At 40.9% G+C, this 25,107-nt stretch overlaps 2 protein-coding genes across 13 annotated transcripts in view; one reads left to right on the plus strand and one right to left on the minus strand.

The window, feature by feature from the left end:
* hnrpkl (heterogeneous nuclear ribonucleoprotein K, like) lies at positions 1-14,720 on the minus strand. 7 transcript variants are annotated; one of them, XM_071466411.1, is made up of 16 exons: positions 14,581-14,720; positions 13,091-13,197; positions 12,277-12,374; positions 12,115-12,171; positions 11,145-11,188; positions 9,730-9,802; positions 8,307-8,420; positions 7,951-8,079; positions 7,421-7,728; positions 6,719-6,772; positions 6,123-6,159; positions 4,173-4,188; positions 3,464-3,496; positions 3,272-3,339; positions 3,025-3,194; positions 1-2,052 (listed from the first exon to the last, which is right to left on the minus strand). In XM_071466411.1, the coding sequence occupies exons 2-16, from the start codon at positions 13,149-13,151 to the stop codon at positions 2,022-2,024; spliced, it is 1,293 nt and encodes a 430-aa protein (XP_071322512.1). In that variant the 5' UTR covers positions 13,152-13,197; positions 14,581-14,720; the 3' UTR covers positions 1-2,021. The 7 variants fall into 7 exon arrangements, with proteins under 7 accessions (XP_071322512.1, XP_071322510.1, XP_071322508.1 ...); XM_071466409.1 differs by having other exon boundaries at positions 13,091-13,200; XM_071466407.1 differs by having other exon boundaries at positions 13,091-13,200; positions 14,466-14,606.
* The window catches only part of ntrk2b (neurotrophic tyrosine kinase, receptor, type 2b), a 20,413-nt gene continuing 10,016 nt past the window's right edge, over positions 14,711-25,107 (plus strand). For 2 of the 6 annotated variants that reach the window (XM_071466401.1, XM_071466404.1), the window contains exons 1-10: positions 14,718-14,851; positions 17,643-18,488; positions 20,388-20,462; positions 20,575-20,646; positions 20,738-20,806; positions 20,893-21,044; positions 21,215-21,351; positions 23,231-23,363; positions 23,867-24,193; positions 24,581-24,615. In XM_071466401.1, coding sequence (XP_071322502.1) covers positions 18,292-18,488; positions 20,388-20,462; positions 20,575-20,646; positions 20,738-20,806; positions 20,893-21,044; positions 21,215-21,351; positions 23,231-23,363; positions 23,867-24,193; positions 24,581-24,615 — 1,197 coding nt within the window. In that variant the 5' untranslated portion in view covers positions 14,718-14,851; positions 17,643-18,291. Of the gene's footprint in view, positions 14,852-16,058; positions 18,489-18,693; positions 19,175-20,387; positions 20,463-20,574; positions 20,647-20,737; positions 20,807-20,892; positions 21,045-21,214; positions 21,352-23,230; positions 23,364-23,866; positions 24,194-24,580; positions 24,616-25,107 lie in introns of those variants that run through there. The other 4 variants (XM_071466403.1, XM_071466405.1, XM_071466402.1 and 1 more) reach the window with 4 other exon arrangements.

Genomic DNA, 25,107 nt, shown 5'->3' on the forward strand with positions numbered 1-25,107 from the left:
TGAACTGTAACACAGACTTTATTTATTCAACACCTGCAGGTACTACAGATTATCAGACACGGAAATACAGATGTGACCGGACAGAAAACACCACTCATGGACTCACAACGCTGCTCGCATCCAGCTGCATCTTAAGAGATAAAAAAAAACAAAACAAAACAAAAACAAAAAAAAAACAAAAACAAAAAAAAAAAAACTTTTTAAAAGTGCTTACAAATTAAAAACGAATAAATGCATCTGTCGGGCCAGATGTTAAGGTTGCATTACAGCGAGTCCATCCAGGCGAGCGGCAGAAAAAAAAAAAAAAAAAAAAATCAAGTAATAGAGAAAAAGAAGTTTAACAAACCTTTCTCTTGGCTCCATCCCCTTCCTAGAAAGTAGAAGGTAGTCTGGGCCTTTCTAACCACTCATGAAATTAACTGTCTCTATGTAAATATATATACACACACACACACACACACACACTTTATACAGCTCCTTGTCTTTCAATGAAAAACAAAAGTTCTTAAAAATTTTCTTTTTGCTTATATCACACTGGCACATTTATCCAAACTTAAAGCAAAAGTTTGACATTTAGGGAAGATATTTGTTCGCGTTGTGGCTGAGAGTTCGCCTCAGACTAGCACCTCAGAGGCTCAACAGTGTTGTGAAAACCACACAAAACCCAAAGTCCACAAATGACAATTATCTTTACCGTTTCCGGGGGAGGGGTTACACCCAGTGTTGCCAGATTTCACTGACAAAACGCAATTTAATCAGAGCCTGGAACCCGCTCAATCATCATAAAAGAAGCCTCATTTTTTATTTTCATTTAAGAGAATGGCGCCCATGAGCTTAACCTTCAGTGCGATGAAATGGTCCAACATTAAAAGCCAGATGTAAACTTTTACAAGAAACACTTTTTTATCATATTATTTTTATCATCAGTCACTTTTGCTCACCTCAACATTTTGGGGAATTTTGACTGTTGGTTTATTTGGGCCTCAGGTAATAATGACGGGCATTCTTTCACTTTTTTACAGACATTTTACACACTGAACAATTGATTAATTAAAGAAAACAATTATCAGATAAATGTAAATGCCTGTTGGTCGCAGCCTTACAATACCTCAATGATGGCACAATACAACCCTGCCAAAGGTTTTCTGAGGATGGGGGATGAAGAACTCTCTTGAGTGTTACAAAATTTTTGATTTATCAAATTATGCAGACAACGGACTTTCGGAGCCCCTGTGCAGTTGCAGTCTTAATTTGACTAGAATTCATGGCAAGTGAGTCCCACTTTGGATAGTCAAGAATTAGACTGCTTTGTGCAATGGATGAACTCAGTGTCCGTCTTACATCTGATTATTCGTTTGATCTAAGCCAAAGCCAACGTTGCCTTTGTGAAACTGGCCCAAGAGAGTGGTATCGATCTTCTCATCTAAAACTCTGAGCCAGAAAGCAAATAAGCATTTTTCTTAAAATGTCAAACTATTTCTTTAGCTCCCATTTTACAAAAAGCACTTTATTTCAAAGTTGAAAAGGATGGTGATGTTGTGTAAAACTTAAAAGTTTATTTAAATGGTTTTTTAAACCATTCTTGAGACCATGCATCTTCATTTGGAGTTGGTGCTTCATCAGTTGAGGGGGGAAAAAACAAAACAACTAAAAACCACATCATGTTCCTTACAAAAAGATTACATTCTGCATGCTGTACTGAAATGAGGGAGATAAGGGCCGGGGGCGGCTCACAACACAGAGTTATAACACAAATGAGTTTACTCCAAATGCACAAGAATCTCCCAGAAAATAATTACACCAGCACAGAAATATGTTGTTGACTCCATGTTTGCTGTTTGACAGCTTAAGATTTTTCAAAATTCCTCTAAATAAAATTAGCAATGTATAGATAGGTGGTGTAGTGTGTGACAGTGAGGGGAGGGGGCACATCTACCCAAAGCAGAGGAATGTAGGCTCTGAATAGACGGAGCAAACAGTATGGCAGCATGGCTTCACTCTTCTTCTTCACTTCCGTCTTCCTAGAAGAACCGACCAGAGTACTGCCTCACACTGAAATAGGAGAAAGAGAGAAGTCAGGGTATTTCATGCTAACATTAAGGATATTTATTTTAACAGGGGCATAACATGGGCCAGGAGCTGTTAATGCTGGATGCTGCTAACTGGAAGCCATTTTTCATGTGGAGCAGAACTGTAAGTTATAAAAAGTATGCCAAGGTCAAGGCTGAAAATAAATTCTGTCTGCGAGAGGCAATATGACTGCTGAGACCAGCTTACCGTTTAGTGAGTGGGGAAAAATAAATGTGTGAACTGAGAACTCTTCAAGATCAAATACCGGTGGAAAAAAGAGGCTTGTTCTGGCATAATATACAAAATTTCCACATTTATCCAAGGCAGTAAAATGTTGATTTAAGACATCTCAGGTTAGCACGCAAGTTTAACAGATTAGGGCTGCAGCTAATGATTGTTTTGATTATCAATTAATCTGCCAGTTACTTTCTCAATTGTTTAGTCTATAAAATGTCACAAAACATTTGGGAAGCTGAAACCATCAAGTATGAGCCTGTTTACCTTAAAAGATGATAAACATGAGTAGCCGATTATCCAAATAGTTGATTAATTTTTTGTCGGTCAATCAATCAATTAATCGACCAGTTGTTTCAGCACCAGACAAAATCAGCAGCTTTGTGGTGTTCAGTTTTTCTCACTGCTTATGGTCCACTACTTGGCAAAAACCAAAGAAGCAGTAGTGATAGTGGTGTCAGTATATAATGTATAGTACAATTAATATTGTAGCAGCTATAACAAACTTGTTTTATGTTTTACCTACTTGTAAGTCTGTGTGTGTTTTATGTTTCCCCTGGCTGTAAGACACATTTTAACAGGAAAGTAAAGTCGAAGTGAACTATCTAATACAGCAATGACTAAACTGTTTACATGCACCAGGCCATCAGTGGAGACCACACTGCTGTGCCAGTGTGATGATGAAGAGCTTTTTGGGGGTGGATTCACGGAAGCACATGCCTGTTCTGCAGCAGGTACTGGGCGTTCTGGATCTGGTCCTGTGTTCCTGTGATGGTGATGATGCGGTCCTCAGAGCCCTCTAGTGGTTCATCAATCTTGATGGATGCCCCAGACTCATGGCGGATCTGCTTGATCCTCTGGCCGCCCTTACCAATGATGGAGCCGGCCAGCTGCACAACAACCAAGCAAGTGTATTTAGAAGTGAAAAGTCTTTTACTGTCAGAGTGTGAACAGATACTTTACTCACATCTTTTGGGATGGTGACTTGTGTTGTGATGACCGGGCCTCCTATATCACTATAAGACCCTCTGCCACCTAGATGGTAAGAAAGTACATTTAAACTGATTTTGTCTTTAAGTAAAAGCAGGCAACAATATGAAACTATCCCTTTAGGTTAGTAAACAAGACACTGGGAGAGTAACGATCCATCCCCACTCACCGGACTGAAAGTGATCCCAGGAAGAATTGTTGTCTTTTAAACCATAGAAAAGGAAACAAGAAAGTGATATATGAAAATACACCACTGGGACAAAGACAGGAGATAGTGTGACAGTAAACAAGCAACACAGCCAGAATGCACAGGACAAAGTTTCCCCTCTCCATGCTCCTTCAGTGTGTTCCAGGACAATTAGGTTCTAAGGTTGTGGGGACATGTCCAAACTTGCAGCCACAGCTTTACAACACAGTTTAATGGGGCAAGAAACATGAGTAATCAGGCAACCAGACAGGTTTTGAACAAAGAGGTATTGCACTTCATTCTTGAATAAAAATTTAAATCTCATTTCAACCTAATTATCCAGAACGTGGTTTGAAAAGAAGGGTAACATACAATGAAATGTCTGTTGTAACCATCCATTGCACCTTATAACTATGAGTGCACACAATTATGCTCAGTCAGAAAACCAAAGATGAACTAGGAAAACTGTCTGTGTAATCAAATCTGCTATATATACTTATTGTAGATTTTCATTAAGACATGGTTTAAATTGTTATTGACCAGCAGAGTTTACTGTATCCCCACATGATATATCTGAAAAGGATGATGGCCGCAACCATGAAAATAAAACCTCAGTTAACAAAAAACAGGATTTCCATTTGATGAATTAAATGTAGATCTGTGCAGCATTTATACAAATATCAACACTCACCATATCCGCCTCCACTCTGCATTTCAGGATCAATCAGAGAAAAAAAAAACAAAAAACAAAAAAAAAAACAAAGATAAATTACAAAACTGTAATGTCACAATAATGAGAGACTTTTAAAGTTGTCTGCACAATAATCTGTATCCATTCTACAATATTACAAACAACCTGGCCAATATGGGTAAGAGTCATTCTTGTATCCAGAACAGCCTGAATTATCTGAGGCACAGATTCAGCAAGGTGCTGGAAATGTTCCATGAGGATCTGAGTCAGTACTGATTCCACAGTGTTAAGTAGTCTCTACACATTTTTCAGATTTTTCAAATATCCCATTCCACTTTAACTGAAAAGTGCATTATTGGTTTTAAATCTGAGGCCTGTGGGCCAACAGAAGTGATTTTGGGGCAATCCTGAGATAACGGCTTTAAGACATTTTTAAAGTCACATGTGGACACACCACCTTACACTCCTAGATTCCCACAGTGACACAGACTGTCGTGTAAGCAAACCACTTGAAAGCATCACCAGTTAGACTTGCAGTTCAGCATGCACGATCTATAAGCATGAAAAGTTACAGCTGCAGCAGTTGTAGACATGTTGCCATCTAAAGGCAAAGAAACAAATACCTCCAGCAATTTTGACACCTGTGCCGCCCCCAGGCAATGAGTGTTAGAACTGCATTTTTCTTTTGATAGCTGCTGTGTGTCTATGTTTTCTATTTTACAGTTTCATCCCGCAAAATATTTCTGCTGAATACTGAGAAGACTAGAGAGTTCACACTCCCCTTGGACTTCTGGTTACTTTGAAGATGGGCCCTTAGTAGATTTTATTTGTCCTAAGAAAAAAACAGCATGAGGTGGGAGGCCGTGAGAGAAAAAAAAAAGAATATACAATGTAAAGATAGAGGTTTAAAGGGAACATTAAAAATTAATTAACATTTTAAAAACTATGTCATTACTCTGTTTTACATGAAAATAGTGGCAGGCGGCAACTTGGACATAAGCACCTCAAGAACTTTGAAACTGGGTCAAAATATTCAACTTATTTAGTGCTTGAGCTTTCAACAATCTGGGATATTACCTTTTTTGTAGACATGTCATGTCATTGTGCTAATTTTAGCAAAGAATTAATTGCCCTTATTTAGGACATTTAAATGCACAGTAATAATTTGCCTTAACCCAATAAATCCATCCTCTGGCTATTCAAATGGTAAGGGTAATGCATTAATGCAACAGTGAGAGTTAGAACAAGTTCATCACCTAAATATTCTAAATAAATAAAAATGCTAAAATGATTGTGTTATCTGAGCAGGTAAACACTTTGAAACCATATGCATTGAAGCAGTTGTATATATGAAGCCTTTAGTGAGTAAAAGGGATCTATTATCCAAGACTATCTTCTTATCCAGTTTAAGTAATTTTTTATTTCTTGAGGCTCTCACTGCTGAAGTTAAATTTGCATTTTGATAAGTAAAATCAGAGTGGTCTTTATAAGTGAAGCTATATGTCTGATATTTAAGCAAGCACACCAAGTTTATCCTTAAATCTCAGGAATTCAGTGACATCTATTGGTATTCATCTGATTGAATATATTCTTTTAATCTACTGGAACAATTTGCTTGCAGCCACGACCTGAGGGGAACCTGTTCAGGAATTGCTTTGGTTTCAGCTCAAGTTCATTTGCTAGCCTGGTGGATCTCTGGACTACGTACTCAGCTGCTCTGCGGTAACCAAGGAGACAAGTGTTGCCAGGCAACAACAGGCCTAGATCAGTGTGCATACACAGTGAAAAAGCAGCACTGTGTCCGTGCCTCTGTGCTTGTACTACACTCAGAAAGAGGAATTCCAATCATCTCATCTGAAACATAATTCACCAACACTTACTACACAACCAGGAAGCTACAACCACACAGCACCGCTCAGCTTAGCACCTGTAAAGACAGACGGCACTTACCATGCTGTCATAACGGTCTCCTCTGCCTCTTCTGTCACTACACACAAAAAGGTACGCATTAGTATAGTTCATCTTCTGTGGAGGACACTTAACACCACAGCATCAAGCAGGTCGCGGCTGTTAGATTGGTATTTAGAAAGCTGTGAGTGTGAATGGACATCCAGACTCTACAGATGACCTGTGATTAGACTCTGAATCAGGGTTGGTTGGTTGACAGTCTGACACTGAGCAACTTTCACTGGTATCTGTCGCTGTACTTTGGGAGAAATTATATTAACATAATTCTCAGATTTAGCTAAGCAGCACAGAGCCTGGACCTTATATTAGAGCCAGGCCTCTATTTCTAATTTCCCCTGTTTGCCAGTTGATAGTCCAACTCAAAACTTCCACGATATTTACACCTTTTCTTGATAAATCCTCTGTAATAACAATTTCCACAGATATAAGTCATCAGTACAGTAAGAGTCATGTCAGGCATTAAATTAAATTTAGCTACCGTGAATAAAACTCAACTCTTCCTTCTGAATTTTACAACATTAAAACTTCCCTTTAGGCTTTTGTCCATTATTTTTAAAGGTATTGACAATCCTACCCACCTTGGTCTGTCGTCCATGCTGCTGTGGTAGCTGCCATGTGAGAACCTGTCTCCCCTGCAATGATAGACAAGGAAGGTGTATTGGAAAAATTAAACTATTTAAACAATTGAAGGGCACTGAAGGGTTTCTTTTGGTTCATTTGATCTGGAACAAGGAAAAAGAAGACATCACACTGATGCTTTTTAGCGCTAGTCATGTTCATGTTCATGTTCAAACCTGCTTTTAATAAACTATCCGAGAGCTAATAATTCACATAGACTGAAAGGTAACCAACTCATTGATCGGACAGTTCTGGCAACCGTCATTCAACAACATCATCACTACATGGATCCATATAGTCAAGACTGTAACAAGCTCTCGTCATGAATTAACATTATGGTAGGACAGTTACTGTGTGGTCACTACGTCACTCACTTTTCATTGGGAAACTGCTTAAATACACATGAGTTGTATATAAGCTCTACATGATCCTGGTTTAACTCCTTTTCATTTGCTCATGGGGTAATGTGCATATGTGTTAACATGGTTATAAAATTATCTTGTTCTCCAGCATATATTTATAAAGCAAATCCATCTGCAATTAGGGACAGAGACCCTTCTCTTAAGGGGGTCTCAGTCTGGTTATTTAGTCCACTCCAGAGCTCAGCTGACAGCTTTTCACAGCACCCCAAACGAACCAAACCAAACACACGCCTTACTCACCCTCCTCTTGGCGGCGGAGGCGGGGGAAGAGGCAGGTTACGTGCTCGGCTGCCACCTCGTCCACCTCTGCTCAGTGGCGGTGGAGGACCCCGGCGGGGGCTCATGTCATCGTAGTCCCTTCTGGAGGGAGGCATGGGTCTGTTGCCACGAATGGGGGGCATGCGCTCGAAGCCCCCACGCACACGAATGGGGAAGCCACCAATGGGTCGTCTGCCTCTCTCCTCGAATAACATGGTGAAGCCTCCATAGTCGTATGTCTCATCATAGAAATTAGGGTCATAAGGCTGGGCACGACCTTTGATGGGCGCCTGCAAAATGAAAACAAAGGTAATTACAGAGAAGAGATTGTACAAGACTCTCCTGTGCAGAAATAATGATGAAACAGTTGTTTTGCACACAAAAACACACAAAATGATAATCTTCTCAACATTTCACTTCTCAGTGATTGACTTCAGCTTCAAGTATTATTACATCTGCTTGAGATGAAACATACGTCTGTATGAAGTATGTTCTCAGGGCTGCAAACTCACCTCTGACACCAGCTCCAGGATAACTTTTATACATTCAATAACACGTTCTGGCTTTCCTCCCACCAAGACAACTCTGTCGGTGGAGTGTGGGCAGCACTCCTGGAACAACTTGATGGTGGTCTGGGTGTTCTGGCACACAGAAACAGAAATATGAGACCAGACCATCAAATTCATTTTTGCGTGCTTTGCTGCTGAACTAGCCTTATCTTAATAGTCAATCAAATCAAACATATTTCAATAATTCATATACGGTATTCATCATTAATTATAAAACCATTTCTAATAAGTCATCTATAGGCCAGCTGTTGGTGCAGAGCATCGTGGCGAGGCTCCTGCTAATCTGGACTCTGTCCTACCTCTCTCAGCTCCTTTATCTTGGCACCTTTTACCCCAATGATGCCCCCTGCCAAGCTCTGATGGATCAGCAGGCGAAGCTCACAGTCAAAATCAATCCCGCTGTAATGCTGGTACTACAGAAACAAAACGCAAGATCAGTACTGTCAGTAGGGTCTGAAACTCCACCTATAGTTGATTAACAAAGCAGTTCTGCAGTTCCATAATCTATATTGCCAATGTGGAAAAAAGAAAAAAAAAACTAAAAGAAAAAACAATAGCCATCCTACTTTGCGTAAATCTAACATGTAGTTGGATTTAAGTTTTAAATAGTCCCCACACAGACATGTAAATGCTGTACAGGTGTCTGAATCACAGAAGCAATTATAATTTTACTTTCCTGAGCTTAAGAGCCAGGGCGCTCACAGATCTGGTCAGGGATATCATTTCAGATTTGTGAATTCTCAATTAAAGAGGCAACCGCACACTCAAATCTGTACAAAAATCTTTTTTAATTCAAAAGATTTTTGTGCTGGTTTGAGTGTGCAGATGCTCCTTCATTGAGTTTGATATATTGTTTTTAGCTCCAGCACAGCAATTAAGTCTGATACCAGTTGAGCAGTGTATAAATTTGTTTCTCTCTATTTGAGTAAATTAGAGAATTATAACACACTCTTATATCAAATAGCTTTAAAATTATCAGCATGTGTCAGCTTTAGAGGAAATGTTTTTAAAGCAGCACGGGGTAACTGACAGACCTACAAAGTCCCCAAATAATAGACACTAAAATTGCCGGTGCATCAGTCACAAAAATTATGACATGATAAAAAAGAAAAACTCTAAATAAATCATGGCAGCATTTGCCAAACACAGACAACTGCACTGTTTAAGAAGAACAGTAGTGGAAAAGATTAAACCCATTAAAGAAAGCCAAGATTCAACTGAGTAGTTGGAAAATCACCAAAATAACAACGAATCAACCTATCTGTGACAGTAGTGGGCTAATTGCTGTAAGCTTCACAGAGGTGGTAGTTATGACAGAGACGCCATTTGGAAAATATATCAAGATCAACAAAGTAAGATGTATGTGTTATGGGGTGCACAATACCTGGAGCAATACACAGTAAATGTGTATTTGTTCATGCTGTTGTTTGGACATATCTGAAGCAATATGTGCCAGTTGCTAAATATTGTAGCTATTGCACGGGAGTCACTGCAGTGTTTGGTCTGCATGGTCAAATTACAGATCCAGGCTCTCAGGTTGACCTGAGCAGTTTAAAAAGAACACTGCAGTAACACTGTGAGGCCAACCAACTGCTTGTTTATGAAGCAGATCTGCTATTTGACCCAGTGACATATTAGTCAGGTTGCGGCAGGCTTGTTGTGTGGAGCTCAGCTCAGATTTGGTTACTTTATCCAATTAATGTAAATAACAGGGTGGCTCACCTCCTCTAGAGTTGGTATGATTTTCAGCAGAATCTCTCCAATAGTGTCAATGCTGGCATTCACACTCAGGATCCTGTCAGGAACCATTTTGTCCCAAAAGGAAGCAAGGCATTACAAGGGGGACAAAGAGTAGAACACAAAACAAAACCTGATAATAAAAAAACAAAAAAAAAAACAAAAAAAAAAACACGCGAGAAGCAGTCCAGCAAACATTTACGGAGACACTTACAAAAGATTTCTTAAAAGGAAAAATAACTTCAAAAGGAAAAATTAAGACTACGTACAATTATACAATTATAACTTTCCCCCAACACTACACTGATTAAATAAGAAGCTGACATGCACTCAATTTAATATTGTTCTCAAAGTAAGAGAAGCGTTGGGAGGATGGGCAGCTTCAGAACAGCTCAAATTAACCTGAGACTGGCCACACAGATTTGGGGGAGGGGAGGGAGTGTGAGAGAGAGAGAGAGATCTTCTATAACCATCCCACCACCAGCAAGTTGAGGAAAAGGAACGTAACAAACTGAAAGAATAACTTGCCATGACAACTGCGCCTCCAGCACACCTTCATTGTGACCAGGGGGGGGGTTGGGGGAGAAGGGAGAGGTGGGGAGGAGAGGGCTTGGGGCTGAGGTGAGGAGGAGACGAGGTGGGCAGTAGAAAAAGAGCAACAGAGCAGAGGAGTTGAGGTGGGGTAGGAAATGTGAGTGATTACCAACTACTCTGTGGCACAGGACAAGAGCAGGGGTGGGGGTGGGGGGGGGTGGGGGGGGGGGGTTATGAAAGGTTTGGAAGGTAGCTCTGATCTGATGTGGCCTGAGAGAAATTTAACAGAAGGGATGCAGCACAATGAAATAAAAGAGACGACATTAATGACTGACAGAGTGGGCGACGGAGCCTCCAGACAAGAGCCAGTGCTCTCTCAGAGATCATGGACAGTGATGCTGAAAAAAGTAGGGGTGGGGTGGGGGGAGGGAGAGAAGGGGGAGGAGGGGAGAGGGGGTGGGAGTCGGAGGTAAGGGGGCCAGGTGGGCCGCAGAGGACAGAGCGAGAAAAAGATGTCTGCTTTCCACAAGTTTCATGGTAAAATTAAACATCACAGCAAGGAAAACCAACGGCTGTGCTGCTAACCATAAAATACCAACTACTTGGTAGTGGGTTGTCAGTGATTCTCTGCATGGACAATAAACTGGAATGACAAAAAGTCCAACTCAATGGAGATGCTTAAAATGGACAGAAAAATCAAAAGGAACAATACACGTCTCTTACAAGTGGAGGAGGGGGGTGTTTGGGGGATGGGGAGTATACTGTCATGTATATAAAAATGTTAAAATGAAACAGAAGGCAGGTTATCAAAGACATGTGTTTCACTGTTCTAATCAGGCAGTGAGGCAATAACTGGTGGGACATACCGCTCTGGGCCACTGCTGTCTGGGACTGATACACTGGCATTGTACTGCATGGGCCGAGGTGGTGGTGGTGGTGGTTGTGGTGGTGGTTGTGGTGGAGGAGGTTGGCATTGGGCGGGGGCATTCAATCACAAGATGTCAAGTAAGGCGCCCGTTTAAGGAGGGGCACGGTTTATGGGCGGGGCCAACCGGGAGTGTCAGGTGGGCGGGCGGGCGTTCAGGGGCGGGCGGAGGTTGGGCCAACGTCAAGGTGGGCAACGCAGGAGGGGCATGTCGATCCAGTACATGGGCAACGGAGGAAGGTGGCCAAAAATAAAAACAAAAAAAGTAAAGGAGAAGGGAAGAGGGGGAGAAGGAATACATTTTTAATTGAATACACGCTATACTTTGTCCCAAAAAGTGAAGAGAAAGTGAGAGACTTGAAACTGTGGTGAGTGAAGAACAGGAGGTGTGACCTGGACAAAGATAAGTTTAATACACAGTCTGGAGCACTACAGAGATTTACGTCCCTGCAAAAAAGGTTATGTCCTCTCAGGCTTTCAGGCACCTGTTGTCAGTTCAAGGTCAAACATAACTTCAACACTGGAGGGAACTGAAATCAGGCTGAAACTCACACTAGACTGGAAACAAAGTCCAACAGATCTCTCTAACAAGGTTGTCCTCGTCTGTCCACATGAACCAACTTGGTTTAATCGCCTAATAGAGCATGTTAGTTCTTGACGTCAAATGATGAAAAACCTGCTGGCAAGAAATCTGGGAGTGTGTCTGTGGGAATTTAATAAATAGGGGGTTGGAATAATTTGGAATTTAGGTTTGGATCTTTTTGATTTAAGTATCTCTCAAAAGCATTTAAATATAGCACAGTTGTTAGGTCCAAAAAGACCTATGCAGACTCTGCAAAAGAAGGGGCAGTAGCCAACCAAACTTTCTCTGCAGCTGCAGAAATGTTAGCAGCATTTTATCTGTTACTCACGTCCGTGCGTAGGGCTTTTATGTTTTTTCCACCCTTTCCAATAACAGCACCAGCGTTCTGTGAAGAAAGAGATGGTTTTCCTTAGACAAAAAAAATTCTCTTTTGATCAATATGAAAAAAAAAGCAGTAGTATGGCCCAAAGTGAAGTGAATAGGTCTCTACTTTGCTCTGAAGCAGCACGCGCAGCTCCACCATCTCGTCTGTGTTGCGTGAACGTTTGAAGGCTTGCTCCTCATCCATGTCCTCAGCTGGGCGTTTACCTGAAAAAGGAAAACAATTCAGATCAGATCAAATCTGAGCCAGCGAGTCGTTCTATAAGAGAAATTCTTTTTTTTTTTTTTTTTCTTTTTTTTTAAAACAGCAGACATCTTGGGTAATAACTTTAAGGCAACTGTTCAGAATTGGACAATTTCCACATTTGGCGCCCCGGTATGGCAGTATAAAAATGTAGGACAAGGGTGACGGGATGTTTAGAATAAAATTGCACAGGGATCCTAATCATTATTTCTGGCTACAGCCACTGAACAGTTAATAGAAGTGACAAAAATATAAATACATGGCAACTACGAGATCTACAGTATGTTCCACCCCAAGAATGGGTTTCATTCAGCAGCCAACTGTATCCTGGAACAAGTCCAGCACCACCATGTACCCTTCCTGGATTAAAACACAGGCAGATCTGCTCAGGGCCCACAGAACAGCAGTATCTTGGACAGGAGAATCCCTCAACCATCTGACATGTCCACATGCTATGTAGAGGAAGCCAGAAAATTTCAGTTTTTTCCTTTTTTCTCCCTTGAGTGGACTAATTAGCTGATGTATCTACATACTCTATTTCAAGCTGGATATAACACTTGACAGGCTCAGTTTGTTTCCTTCTTAGTGCATGAGCTCATTCATGCAGTTTACATTATGGCCTTGAATGGCTGAGGTTTTTGTTTTTTTTTGGTCACAGTGATGATGTGTATGATCTTACTATTAGTGTCAGTGTTGCTGAATGTGATGTCTTCGTCCTGCTGATCGATTTTCACCTCCATTGTTTTGCACCTGCCAAGGAATGCAAACAGGCTCCTCTCCCTGGATCTGCTAAAACAGGAGGCAATAATACAATCAGCCGGGCCACATGCTGTACATGCAAAGACCGATATGAACAAATATTCTGATAAGGACTGCAATTAATTATTTTACTATCAAATTATCTGTCAAACATTTTTCTGAAGAATTGATGAATTGTTTGGCCCATAACCGAAACTAGTGAAAATTGTCAATCACAATTTCACACAGACCAGTGTGACTTCGTCAAGTGTCTTGTTTTGAAGATATTCAGTTTACTACCTCATAAGATAAGGAAACCCAGCAAATCCTTGCAAATCAGAGGACTTTGAACCAGAGATTGCTTGGCAACTGTGCTTGATAACTGACTGAAACAACTAACTGATCATCAAACTAGCTGCAGATTATTTTCAGTCCATCTTCAGCTGGATTAATAGTTGACAAGTGGGGCTGAAGAAGACAAGATCATATGAAATCATGAGTGAAGTACACATGAAGCAGGATGCATGCTGTCTGATTGATTAAACATTATTACAGTCAGAGTATAGGATTCAACACTTTGCTCCTTTATTACCTCTGCTGTACACATGTAGTCCACCTACAGGTACTTCCCACTGCCACTGGTTAAACACTGAAAAAGCAGTCTGCACTTCTGCAAACATCACTCTTGTATTGAGGCCTTGCCAAACTTATAGACATGCTGGTCAACGCCTACATAGCTTGGGAATAAGCAGCACCCATTTTAACTACTACGGGGTTTTCAAGAGCAGCCACAGCCACAGCCACCCCAATGTTTTGATAAGGTTCACCAGAAAACACATTCATGGGCACATTAGCGAAGCTCATCACGAACTGTGACTTGTTATATCGACCCCTTTTTATGTCCAACTAAATCAAAAGCAGCTACCAGGGAAAAGGAAACTGCGCAATTCCTTACACGTAAAAGGATAACGCGTTTGTCACCTGATGTGTCTGCCTGCAAACAGAAGTTAGCTAGCCTCTCTGCGGTGTTGCTAAGTTGACGTTAGGGTTACTTAGCCATGCTAACAGCTCTGCTAAGCTAGCCAGCTGCTTTCTGTGCGTTTTGCGAGGCGTGTCTGCCAGCTTCACTGTACACGTTGCGACTGTACAATATTCACCACCGAAAAAAATAACATGGACACAACGGAAACAACCCAGCTATGCTTCTAATGTCAGCGGCGAAATCGGACTACATCAACCACAGCTAGCAAACAGGTTACATGACGCGACGTTATGTTGCCGAACCGCCGAAATAACAACAGTTAGGGGAAACAAACCTGCAGTAAAACCGGGTTCACTGCGGTCCACCACGGTCTCCTCGCCCTGAAACGTTTGCACGTTTTCAGCATGGAGAGAAGACACAGTGGGTGAGCTCGATTCGTCGACACTCACCCAGCGGTTTGTTTCTTTTGCTTCGCAAGTCAGCACAAGCAGGCGGGGCTAAGACGCATAAAAGTAGGGGAAATCGATCGATGTACCCGTAAGGGCCAGGATAGAAGAAGTTATCAAACTCTCCCTGCGTCGGTGGAGTTGTACTCCAGGGTGAGGGCTCACAGACATCTCCTCTGCCCACTATCCCGCCTCCTCCGGCAGACGTCCCTGTCTAACTCCAGCGAGCACTGCCTGACAAAATGAGGGTTTTCCTGTCTGAAATGACCGTCAGGTTAGTTTATACAGTGTTTAAGTTAGGTTTCCTTTTTCCACAGCTGGTTCCCATTTTAACATATGGGGCCCAAAAAAGCCATCCACTGGTTTCACTGGTTTTGGAAATGTATATATATGATTTATTATTATCATTTTTTTCAATTAAAGTTATTTTTCAGTCATATGCTAAAACATATTTAGTTTAATTTCAGGACAGGAAGTCTGGCAGCAAGAGTTAATGGGAACTTGGAGGTCTGTGGGGGCCCACAGCAAATGTTAACCATAACAGGTTGATATTACTCATGGCCCAATTAACCTCTTAGGGAGCCTGCAGACTTACCACAACTCATAGTGGATTCTTCACAAAATACGTTCTTCAGGTAGAACTAAGTTAAAGCAGATTTTTATATCTTAATGTGCACATGGGAAACTGATCTATCAGTTCAAGACAGCCCCGTCTAAAGCCTTTTCACAATATCATTGAGGTCATTAATCCTAAGCACCAAGCTCAACCTGTTCAGCCACAATGCTCATTTCCTCCTTACATTATTTGGACAAGACACTGATGAAGACTGGTTCAGACTTGTTGTTGTTGTTGAGATGAATCAAAAAACTGCTGCGCTGATTTCACAACCAAATGCAACTCATGAATCCTGTGTGTTGACTACTGCATTTTCCAGCATGTGTCCAAGTATGTGCACACATACAAAGAACTTGACTATTTTAATGACTTTATTTATATTTCAGTGATTTTAATTGACAATTGTGGCGATACATGTGAAAGAAAAATGTGTATTTTAACATATAACTGTATAATTTACAATATGTACAGTCAGCATTTAAGTAACAGGTTTCTTGCACAGGGATTGTTTTCTGACATAACATGACTGATTTAAGTGTTTGCGCTGACATAAGTAAGATTCATTGTGTCAGAAACAGAACTATTGTTCGGCTGTTACAGTGCGTGTAATCCACAAAACTATGCAGAAAGGCAGTGGATAGTACAGGATGTAGATCAGTGGGCTGTGTCACAGCTGCATCACTCCACGCAAGGTTCAAGACAAGTCTGCCACCAGCTGGTTCAGGAGGCAGTAGGAGCACAGACGCAGGAGTTGCAGAGTTGGATGATGCAAACCGAATGTACAAAGAAGGATCTCTTGGTGTGGCATGAACTAAAGTCTCAGTGTCCAAAGCACAAAACTCCTCACCCTTTAACTCTTACTGCTACACCTGAAAGTAGGGATTTGTCTTGCTGAAAACATCATCTAGGCATGAACAAGTGGAAAAATTACAAAGATAAATTATAAAAACTGATGAAAAATAAAATAAAGTTATGCTTTGAATTCACAAATAATTTCTTCATCTTCAAAAGAAAGCACAATTCACTGAGATCTCATGATCTTTATTATACATCCCATTGCTTTTGATTACCTGAAATTGAACCAATGTGCAGTGCAACTAGATTTTCTAGTTTTTCTGCAGTGATAAAAAAGATAAGGCCATGAGATCAGACTTGCTAATCCACAGCCACCACCCCACTGCCCATTTATTGCAAATCAGGAGCCTGAATTATGTCCATACTTGATCTATTTTAAACATCCTTTTTTTTTTTTCTCCTAGTGTTGTCATGCTCCTTCAGATATAGGCAAGGATCTATTGCAAAATAAAGAGCTCTCTTCCCTCTCCTATACTCTGAGGTTACCATGGAGACAGATATAATTCAGTTCTTGATGTTTCTCATAAAAAAAAAAGAGCCTGCGTACATATTTTCATCTGCAACCATAGCGACACTTGACATTGTCCGTGCTATTTGTAAAAAGCAAGTCACCATAGCGACACTAACCATCCAGGCTGTGTCATAGATCATGTGTCCTAGCTGAGTATGCCTCCTCATTATGAGTCAAATTTAGGAATCCACCAATAATCAGGATTTATTTCATCATTTTCAAAGACATTATCACCTTGATGTTTAGCACTGCACAGTAACTCTCAAAGGACTGAAAAACACAGGACTTATGTGACAATTTGTTCAGTTTGGGACATTTAAGGTGAAAAAAAAAAAACATGTTTAAATGATTAGAAATTAATAAACACATTCGTAAGTGGACAGCAATAGACTTGCATCACTGCAATAGACTTGCAGGTCAGCCCCTAAATATTGTTGATAAATTAAGATAAAAAATAAAAATGTATTTAATAGGTCAGGATTTCTCAGACTTGAATCAAAATGTAGGCTACCATAGTGTGTCCCTCTCAGAGCTACACATACACGTTTACACATGAATGCAGTGTGTTATTATGTAGTTTATTTCTGTAAAATTAATAGAAAAAAATATTAAAATAATTATTTCTGTCAAAATGCCCTTTGTCAGGAAGAATTAAAAAAATATATATGTATACAGCACCTCCTCCCAATTCATGCTCCTGTATCGTTCACTGATCAGTGATTGGAGTGAGACCCATTTGAAGCTTGCAGACATAGTATAGGTAATTATTTTTCATAGATGCACCCCGTCTTGTGCGTCAACAGTACGTCACACTATAGGCCTAATGGCCAACCGTACAACAGTGTTGGTGTTGAAGAAGCGCTGCTTTCATCCAGTGCATGGCTGCAGGGGAAACTACAGCACAAGAGTTTACATCCATGTTGTTGTTGTGGCCGCCACGGACAGGGCATTTGACCCACAGCCGGGGCCGGCTGTGCGCAGCCTGTGGCACAAGTGCAGAAGCTGATGTTTTAAATGTTTTTTGTTGTGTGACCAGAAATAACTAACTCCTATATATACAACTTGTCATAAATACGTCTCCAGGGTAGCCTACCATCGCGACCATCACCACCACCACCCCCCCACCCCCATCCCACATAAACCCAATCCCAGTGATGGCTGGGGGGAGATGCGCTCGTCCTCGTCGATAATCGATAGACGGATGCAGGTAGCCTTCCTCCCTACACACGCAGCATCACCACGCATCCTTACTCCACTGTGCAGTCTCTCCTATTTTCCTCCCCAGTCACCACACATATGAGAAAACGCTCGTCGGGGAGTGGGGGTTGGGGGGGGGGCCCTGCCTATTGATCTCTAAACATCTGGAACACCTCATATTTGTTTTACAAGGCAGAGGCGAACAGTCTGTGCCCGAGATAGAGGAGTGAGACAGCAGCAGCAGCAGCAGCAGCAGCACCAGGACGGACCACTTGACACCTTGCTTCACGGCATCGATATGCAGTAGTGTGATACCAGCTCTGCGGAGACGGGAAGGCCAGTCCATGGCATCTTGATATTAAAAACCGTGGGCTCTGCGCATTCCTCACCGACGGCGTAGTCCTTTTTTTTTTTCCTGCGGAGTCGAAAGGATTAACTTGGCCAGATAAAGGCGGCGAGTGAAGGAAATCTCACCAATATTTCAATTTGACCAGATTCTGTTTTGGGGGATTCGTGGGATATCATTGGACCTGCGATGGACTCCAGCGCGGGGGAATATGGCATGGCTCGTCTTGGATTGTTTTTGGTTTTGATGGGGCTGTGGAGATTTAACGATGCTTGCCCCGCATCCTGCACTTGCAGCATCTCAAGGATTGTTTGTATTGATTCTGTACCAGGGATCGAGGATTTCCCTGTCCTCACGCTAGATGACATGGAAAACATCACCGAGATGTAAGTGTATGAAAATGAATCGTGCAGACAGCTCATGAACTTATTAGGATGCAATGCGTAAAGAACCACCTTCGATCGTAGGTCGCAATAATACCCAAGGGCTAGGATTATTATACTAATAATAAAGGTGATAATAATAATAATAGCAGAAGGTCTGATATTATTCTCCCCTTGTGGATTAGAGATCAATAGAGATCTGTCTTCTGCGCTTAATGTCAAACACAAGAATTCGTGATTTTATTTGTGGAACCACTGGGTTTGTCAGATCATACAGCCAAGTGTGTGTGTGTGTGTGTGTGTGTGTGTGTGTGTGTGTGTGTGTGTGTGTGTGAGTGCGTAATGGTGGTGAGAGTGTGCGTCAGGCTTATTTGGATTAGTCGGTGTTTCCTTTACAAAACAGCTCCAGAGGTAGTGATGGAGTAAATGTTTAGGCCCAACGCAGCCTCCGAGGTGTTAACTCGGCTTCTGGGCGGCGGTGTGAAGTAGCCTCAACATTTCAAAATGACCACATTGTTGCCAGATTTACACATGAAATCACATCAGCTGTATACAGCCGGCGATAGGCTGCCCACGGTTATCTAGCCTTATCTGCGTCAGCGTGTAGGCCTGTCTCGGAGTGTACCTGCTACAACCCTGCACAAGTATACAACTGCATGGCACCCACTGGAGAGTGGAGGGGAGACCGGGTGAGTTTTCTGAGGCAGACAGACTGGAACCAGATGTAGTTTACTGGGCGTCCACTGTCGTCGGATCAAAACATGATTATTCTTCATTTTGCAAATCAGAGTCAAGTCTGTAGCATCTCACACGTTGCACATTTTCCTCAGTTTGTCTGAAGAAACATACTTTTAGTGAGGAAAGTGTAGTTTTGACTAGTAGACATTTGAAGAATGATAGAAAACTGAATTGAAGGCTGTTGTGTAAGGACAGAACTCCTGCAGCAGCTCTGACCTTTTAGACTTGCTAAAGATACTTTTAACTTGAAATGCATTAACAGCTTTGGTTTGTTAGAGGTGTAATCCACATGTAAACAAACGTGTCTCCCCAACATTTAAAACAACCTGCAGTCAAAGTGACTGACAGGCTCTTAAACACAGAATAACACCAGACAACAACTAAAGTTTTTCATATTTTCTGATGCTGTGAAATGTTGATTTAAATGTTATTTTTCTTTTATAACTCAAGCCTTCCATGATATACCAAGAATTGATACAGTAAAAAATGATTTCACCTGAAAATATTTCACAATAGTGTTGTTTTGCACAATCATGCCTTGGAAAATTGATTTCAAGTTTTGATTTGCGTTTGCAAAAGTACATGAAGGTGTATTGATTATTGTCTCTCACCAAGACACTTATTAGATAGTATATAATACTACTTTAGTGGTGATTTTTTATTAAAAAACAAACTAAAATCTTGGTAATTTTCGTGCTACTAGGCCAAAAAGATTAGGTATATTTAAATCTTTATTAAAAACCTATATTATCTTTATATGTCCAGAAACAAATACAAGTAATAAGAGCATAAACAAAAACAAAAGGAGACGTCATCCCTGTCACTAAACAACTAAACTAAACACACACACGTGCAGACATATACTGCTGTATTGGTTGACATTATATTGACAATCAGCTGTTCTGCAGACCAAATTCCCTCAGTGAAGGACAATAAGACAAAACTGAATACAAAAAACAAAAACAACCTCATGGCATTTAGTTTCATAACGTACACAAACACAACTGACTCTCTTGTTTTACGCTGATTGTGACTGTAAATGTTTTGGAAGGATAACGTTTATTTGTAAAGTGTATTACACACAGATTTAGTGTTGTTTCAGACCAGGTTATTTAACTGACCATTTGCACATCTAACACGTCTGTCTTTTACATTTTTTCACAGATACATTGCTAATCAAAACAGACTGTTTGACATCAACGACAACAGTCTGAGGCACTACATAAACCTCAGAAACCTGTAAGTATGACACAGTTTGCTTTAAGCGTTTCACACGGAATTGAAGGATTTTTTTCTCCAACATTAAAAAGTCGTAGATGACCTGATAACTCTACCGTTTAACTTCCAACAGAACAGTGATGAAGACAAGATTGACTTCTATATCATCAGATGCATTTTTCAACAATACGAGACTTCAATATGTGTAAGAAGCATTTTTAATTTGTGTTATTTCATTGATGTGCACTGGACTTGCCTTGTTTGGAGTTTCATTTTTATTTATTTTTTCCTTTTAGAAATCTCAGAGACAATAATCTATCAACACTGTCATGGAGAACATTTCAGAACTTTAACACAACATTACCGTAAGTATCACGTGTACAGTAGCCTACATAAAATTCTTTTTGTGCAAGACGAGGAGTTTCTCATGTTCTGCGTTCTTATCTGCTAGGCTCCTCCTGTCTGGAAACCCTCTGGACTGTGTTTGTGAGAACTTGTGGATCAAACTGAGGCTCCAGGAAGAAAGCGACAGTCAAGAGCTGAAATGCATAGACGATAGAGGAGAGACGCAAGCCTTTGCCACACTTACTCCGCCAGACTGTGGTAATGTGAAACCCAGTTAAAAAACAAAACAAAACTGGGAATCTGATATTGACTGTTTAGAGAAGTGACTGCCTCATGACGACAGAAAAGAGAGAGTGAAACTAAGACAGAGAAAAATCTGGAAACAAATCAAACTGCGTTAAGTTTAATTGTCTGTTTGTGTCTTGCAGTGGTTCCCAAAGTGGAGGTCACCCCCAAAATCATAACGAAGATGCAGGGGAGTAATGTCAAAGCTGTGTGCAGCGCCTCAGGCGCCCCTCCTCCTGAGATCCTGTGGAACCTTGATATGCTCTCTACCCACTACGAGGTGAGCCGGTCTCCCTCACAGCCCCCTGTTTGAACCTTTTGGGTACAGGTCTACCACTCTGGGCCCTTGACTTTTAAAGTTGTGCTGTTTGAGTGAAGCACCTTGGTGATGAGCTCCAATGAAGTTGAACAACCTCTGTGAGCTACAATGGACTGTCAGCATTATTGTTAACAAATCCTATAAAAACCTTTTTAATCTTACTAACAAGTCTGTGTATCCAAACCCTGATATAAGTTATTCCTCTTCTCACATAACTCTTTTCTTGCCATCAGCTATTTAAAAAAAAAAAAATCTGCGAGCCACATTTTGCACTGCGTGACACGTTCCTTCTCCCCTTTCCTTGAGCATCCCGCCGCTGTAAAATCTCACCAGAGCACCAAATGTGTTAATCCACAGGAGAAAATAGTCCAAGCAAATACACTGTTCATTCCTGTTTGAGTTATATGTGCTGAAAACTATGGTGGCCAGCTGTTTTTAGGAAATTACCATGCCTATTTTAAATTCAGATTTCAAATATTTATATCTTCGTAAGGAACTGGTGGACCTGGAGCTTAGTGCCACAGCAGGGCAGGGGAGTCGGAGGGTAGACATTAGATGGACTAAGACATTCTTGGTCTTTTCATAGAGTCTGTTGATAATTAGAATACTATAGAATATGATTGGCCTTTTATTTTAAATCACAAAAAGGAAGACTTAAGTTGAGACTTGGACTTGAATGCAGTGGGACTAGCTTGGAACTTAAGGTTCCTTAAATACCTGACTTGACTTGAGACAAACGTATCCAAGTCCAAGCCAGACAGCTTGAATATAATGTAATAAAAAAGTTCCTGGTGTCATGTTTGCTAAAAAAAAATCAAGTTTTAAATATGTTCAAATGCCACATCATTTAAATAATCAACAAGCATTAGGAAAGACCTGAAAAATGTGAAATTTAAGATTTGTGACTTGACTTAACCTTGAGGGCTCCAGTCAAGACTTGATGCTTGTCAGGAGACGCAACTGGACTTTTGTCAGTTGACTTGAAGCTGGAGTTTGATTTACCAAGATTTAAAAGCAAATGTGGGTATGAAGGTTCAGAAAGCATCAGTGTTTTCATAGTGTAAAATGGATTTTACACTGGTTGCGTTTAATAGCTGGACGTTAATGTATTTAGTTATATAACAAATTTAAAAACATATTTCAAATAAAAGTGAACATTTTTTCTTACAGCAGAATCGACCATTTTTGGTTGCAAAGTTTGCATTCGTACTACTAGCATAAACCAAGACATTTCAACCATTTATTCACTACTTTTAGCTGATTGTTTTCACTCTTTATCCATTACTACTTTTATCTGACTATTAGCTGTTTCAGTCCATTCCATTTAGTTCACTCTTTCAACCATTTATCCTTTACTCTTAAGTTAATTATTTTCACTGTTTATCCATTACATTTAGCTAACGGTTTAACTGTTTATCCATTAATATACTTTTAGCTAATTATTTAGACTGTTACATTACAACATTTAATTGTTAGGATACATCAGTTAAGTATTTCAACTGTTTCCAATACTTTCAGTTAAATATTTCAACCATTTATCAGTTTGCTTTAGTTAATTACTCTTGGGCAACTATTTCAACTGTTAATCCTGTAATTTTAGTAAACAATTGAAACCATTTATTCATTACTTTTTAATTACCTTTCATGCAGTCTCTATTGTAATATGTGGTGTGAATGTGTTACAACTGACTGATGTTGATGAGCGGTAAGTACTGTGCAGTCCAGTCTGTTGTAGCAGGAAGTTAACTGGTTATTGTCCATGTACCAAAGATCAGCATCACACCCATTTTACATAAATAGGACAAACTGTGTAATACATATGATAATGCTGTGTTTTCAGATTGAACCTTTGGAAACGGAGAGCAGCCTCACCTTATCAGGCCTGTCTCCTATTGATAATGGCAGGATGATCATCTGCAGCGCTGAGAACATGGTCGGTCAGACAGAGGCCACCCTTCAACTCAATATTCTCTGTGAGGCCTCTTGCTTTTCTGTTATAGTTGACTGGAAATGTTAACCAACTTTAGCATACATCCTTAGAAATATATTTACATTTATAGGTTTGTCTAATTTCCTCCCAGATGATCTTTTAAATGCCTTCCTCTAGACTGTGTTTTTTTTCAGTGTAAGCAGAAGGCTCCTCAGTTTGTTATCATTACTGTCTCTCAGCAAATCGTATTGACTCTCCATGTTTTCTGTTCATAACTCTTCCTCCTGTGAAGCTCCTCACGCCTTGCCATACTCCTCTGCTCATTTAGTGCGACATTTCCCCTCATTCTCCTCTCCCATGTTTTCCTGCTGTCAGTGTTCAAATGTTGTGTGATCAGTCTCTCTCTTCTGTTCCCTATACTTTTCACCTCAGACTGCATCTCCTCTCTAGGCCCATAAATGTTGCTTTTCCTACTGGCTTTTCCTCGTGGTGTTTATTTCCTATCATCCCGTGATTACTCTTCCTCTGTTGTTGCCTCCATGTCAGTTGCCCCCACCATCCAGCAGCTGCTGGGGCCAGAGCAGAACCACCACTGGTGCATCCCCTTCAGCGTCACAGGGAACCCTAAGCCTGAGCTGCAGTGGTATCACGAGAACATGCCTCTCCAGGAGCAGGACTACGTCCGCACCATGATCCACGTGTCCACCGAGAGCGAGGATCATGGCTGCCTGCAGCTGGTCAACCCCACGCACATACACAATGGCGTGTACAGGCTTGTGGCAAAGAATGAGTACGGCCGGGATGAGAAGAAGGTCTCTGCCCAGTTCATCGACCCACCTGAAACAGGTGTGATTGTGCTGTCTTTTTACAAGGGTTCATTTAGTAAGAAGTCAGCTCATTTCTGAAGCCAGTTTCTGTTTACGGAGTTGACTACTAATACAGATTTGTTTTCTTTTTAGCAGAAGACCCTTTCTACTACTGTAAGTAATGATGCAGTTTATAAAACAAACAGTGGTTATACTTATTAGCTTGACAATATTTGTGTACAAAGTTAAAATGAACTCTTCCATGTTGTGCATCTATTCCTCCTCCTATCGCCTGTGCCTGCGTCTTCCTTCTGCCCAGACACTACTGGTAGGTCTTTGAACTCTTACAGGGCTCAGGTTTACACACAGTCACCATTATAAAATCAGTTGTTTGGTTGTAATAATTGTGATCACTTTCAAATGCTCAGACAAGCATTTTGATGTATTTTTCCAGACTCGCCACTCCCTCCGCTGGACGACAGTGTTGCAGTAAGTGACTGTCAGTTCTAACCATCTAAAGCAGTGGTTCCCAACCCTTTGGTGTGTGGCCCCTTAAAGCAAACGTTTTACCTGACACCACCCCACTCCTCAAACATATATTCACAGAGCACTTTGTGAGGAACACCATACTAAATCTGCCATTCCCCACACCATTGCACCATCAGCAGCAGCCTGGACAGCTGATCCAAAGCAGTTTGGGTCTATGGATTCATGCTGTTGATGCCAGATTATGACCCTACCATCTATGTGCCACTGCAGAAATCGAGATGTTTTTCCCAGTCTTCTGCTCTTGCTGACAGGAGTGGAACCTGATGTTGATTTATACTTTTGCAGTGCATCCCTCACCACACCATCACCACTTTTCTGCTCACCACGGTTGTAAAAAGTGGTTATCTGAGTTACCTCCGCCTTTGTGTGGGATTACACCAGCCATTCTCCTCTGACCTCTCTCAATAACAAGGCGTTTCCGTCCACAGAGCT

Source organism: Trachinotus anak, unplaced genomic scaffold, assembly GCF_046630095.1.
Source record: "Trachinotus anak isolate AG129_WGS33_773 ecotype Australia unplaced genomic scaffold, CSIRO_AGI_Tana_v1 ptg000028l, whole genome shotgun sequence".
In the NCBI taxonomy this organism is placed as follows: Eukaryota; Metazoa; Chordata; class Actinopteri; order Carangiformes; family Carangidae; genus Trachinotus; species Trachinotus anak.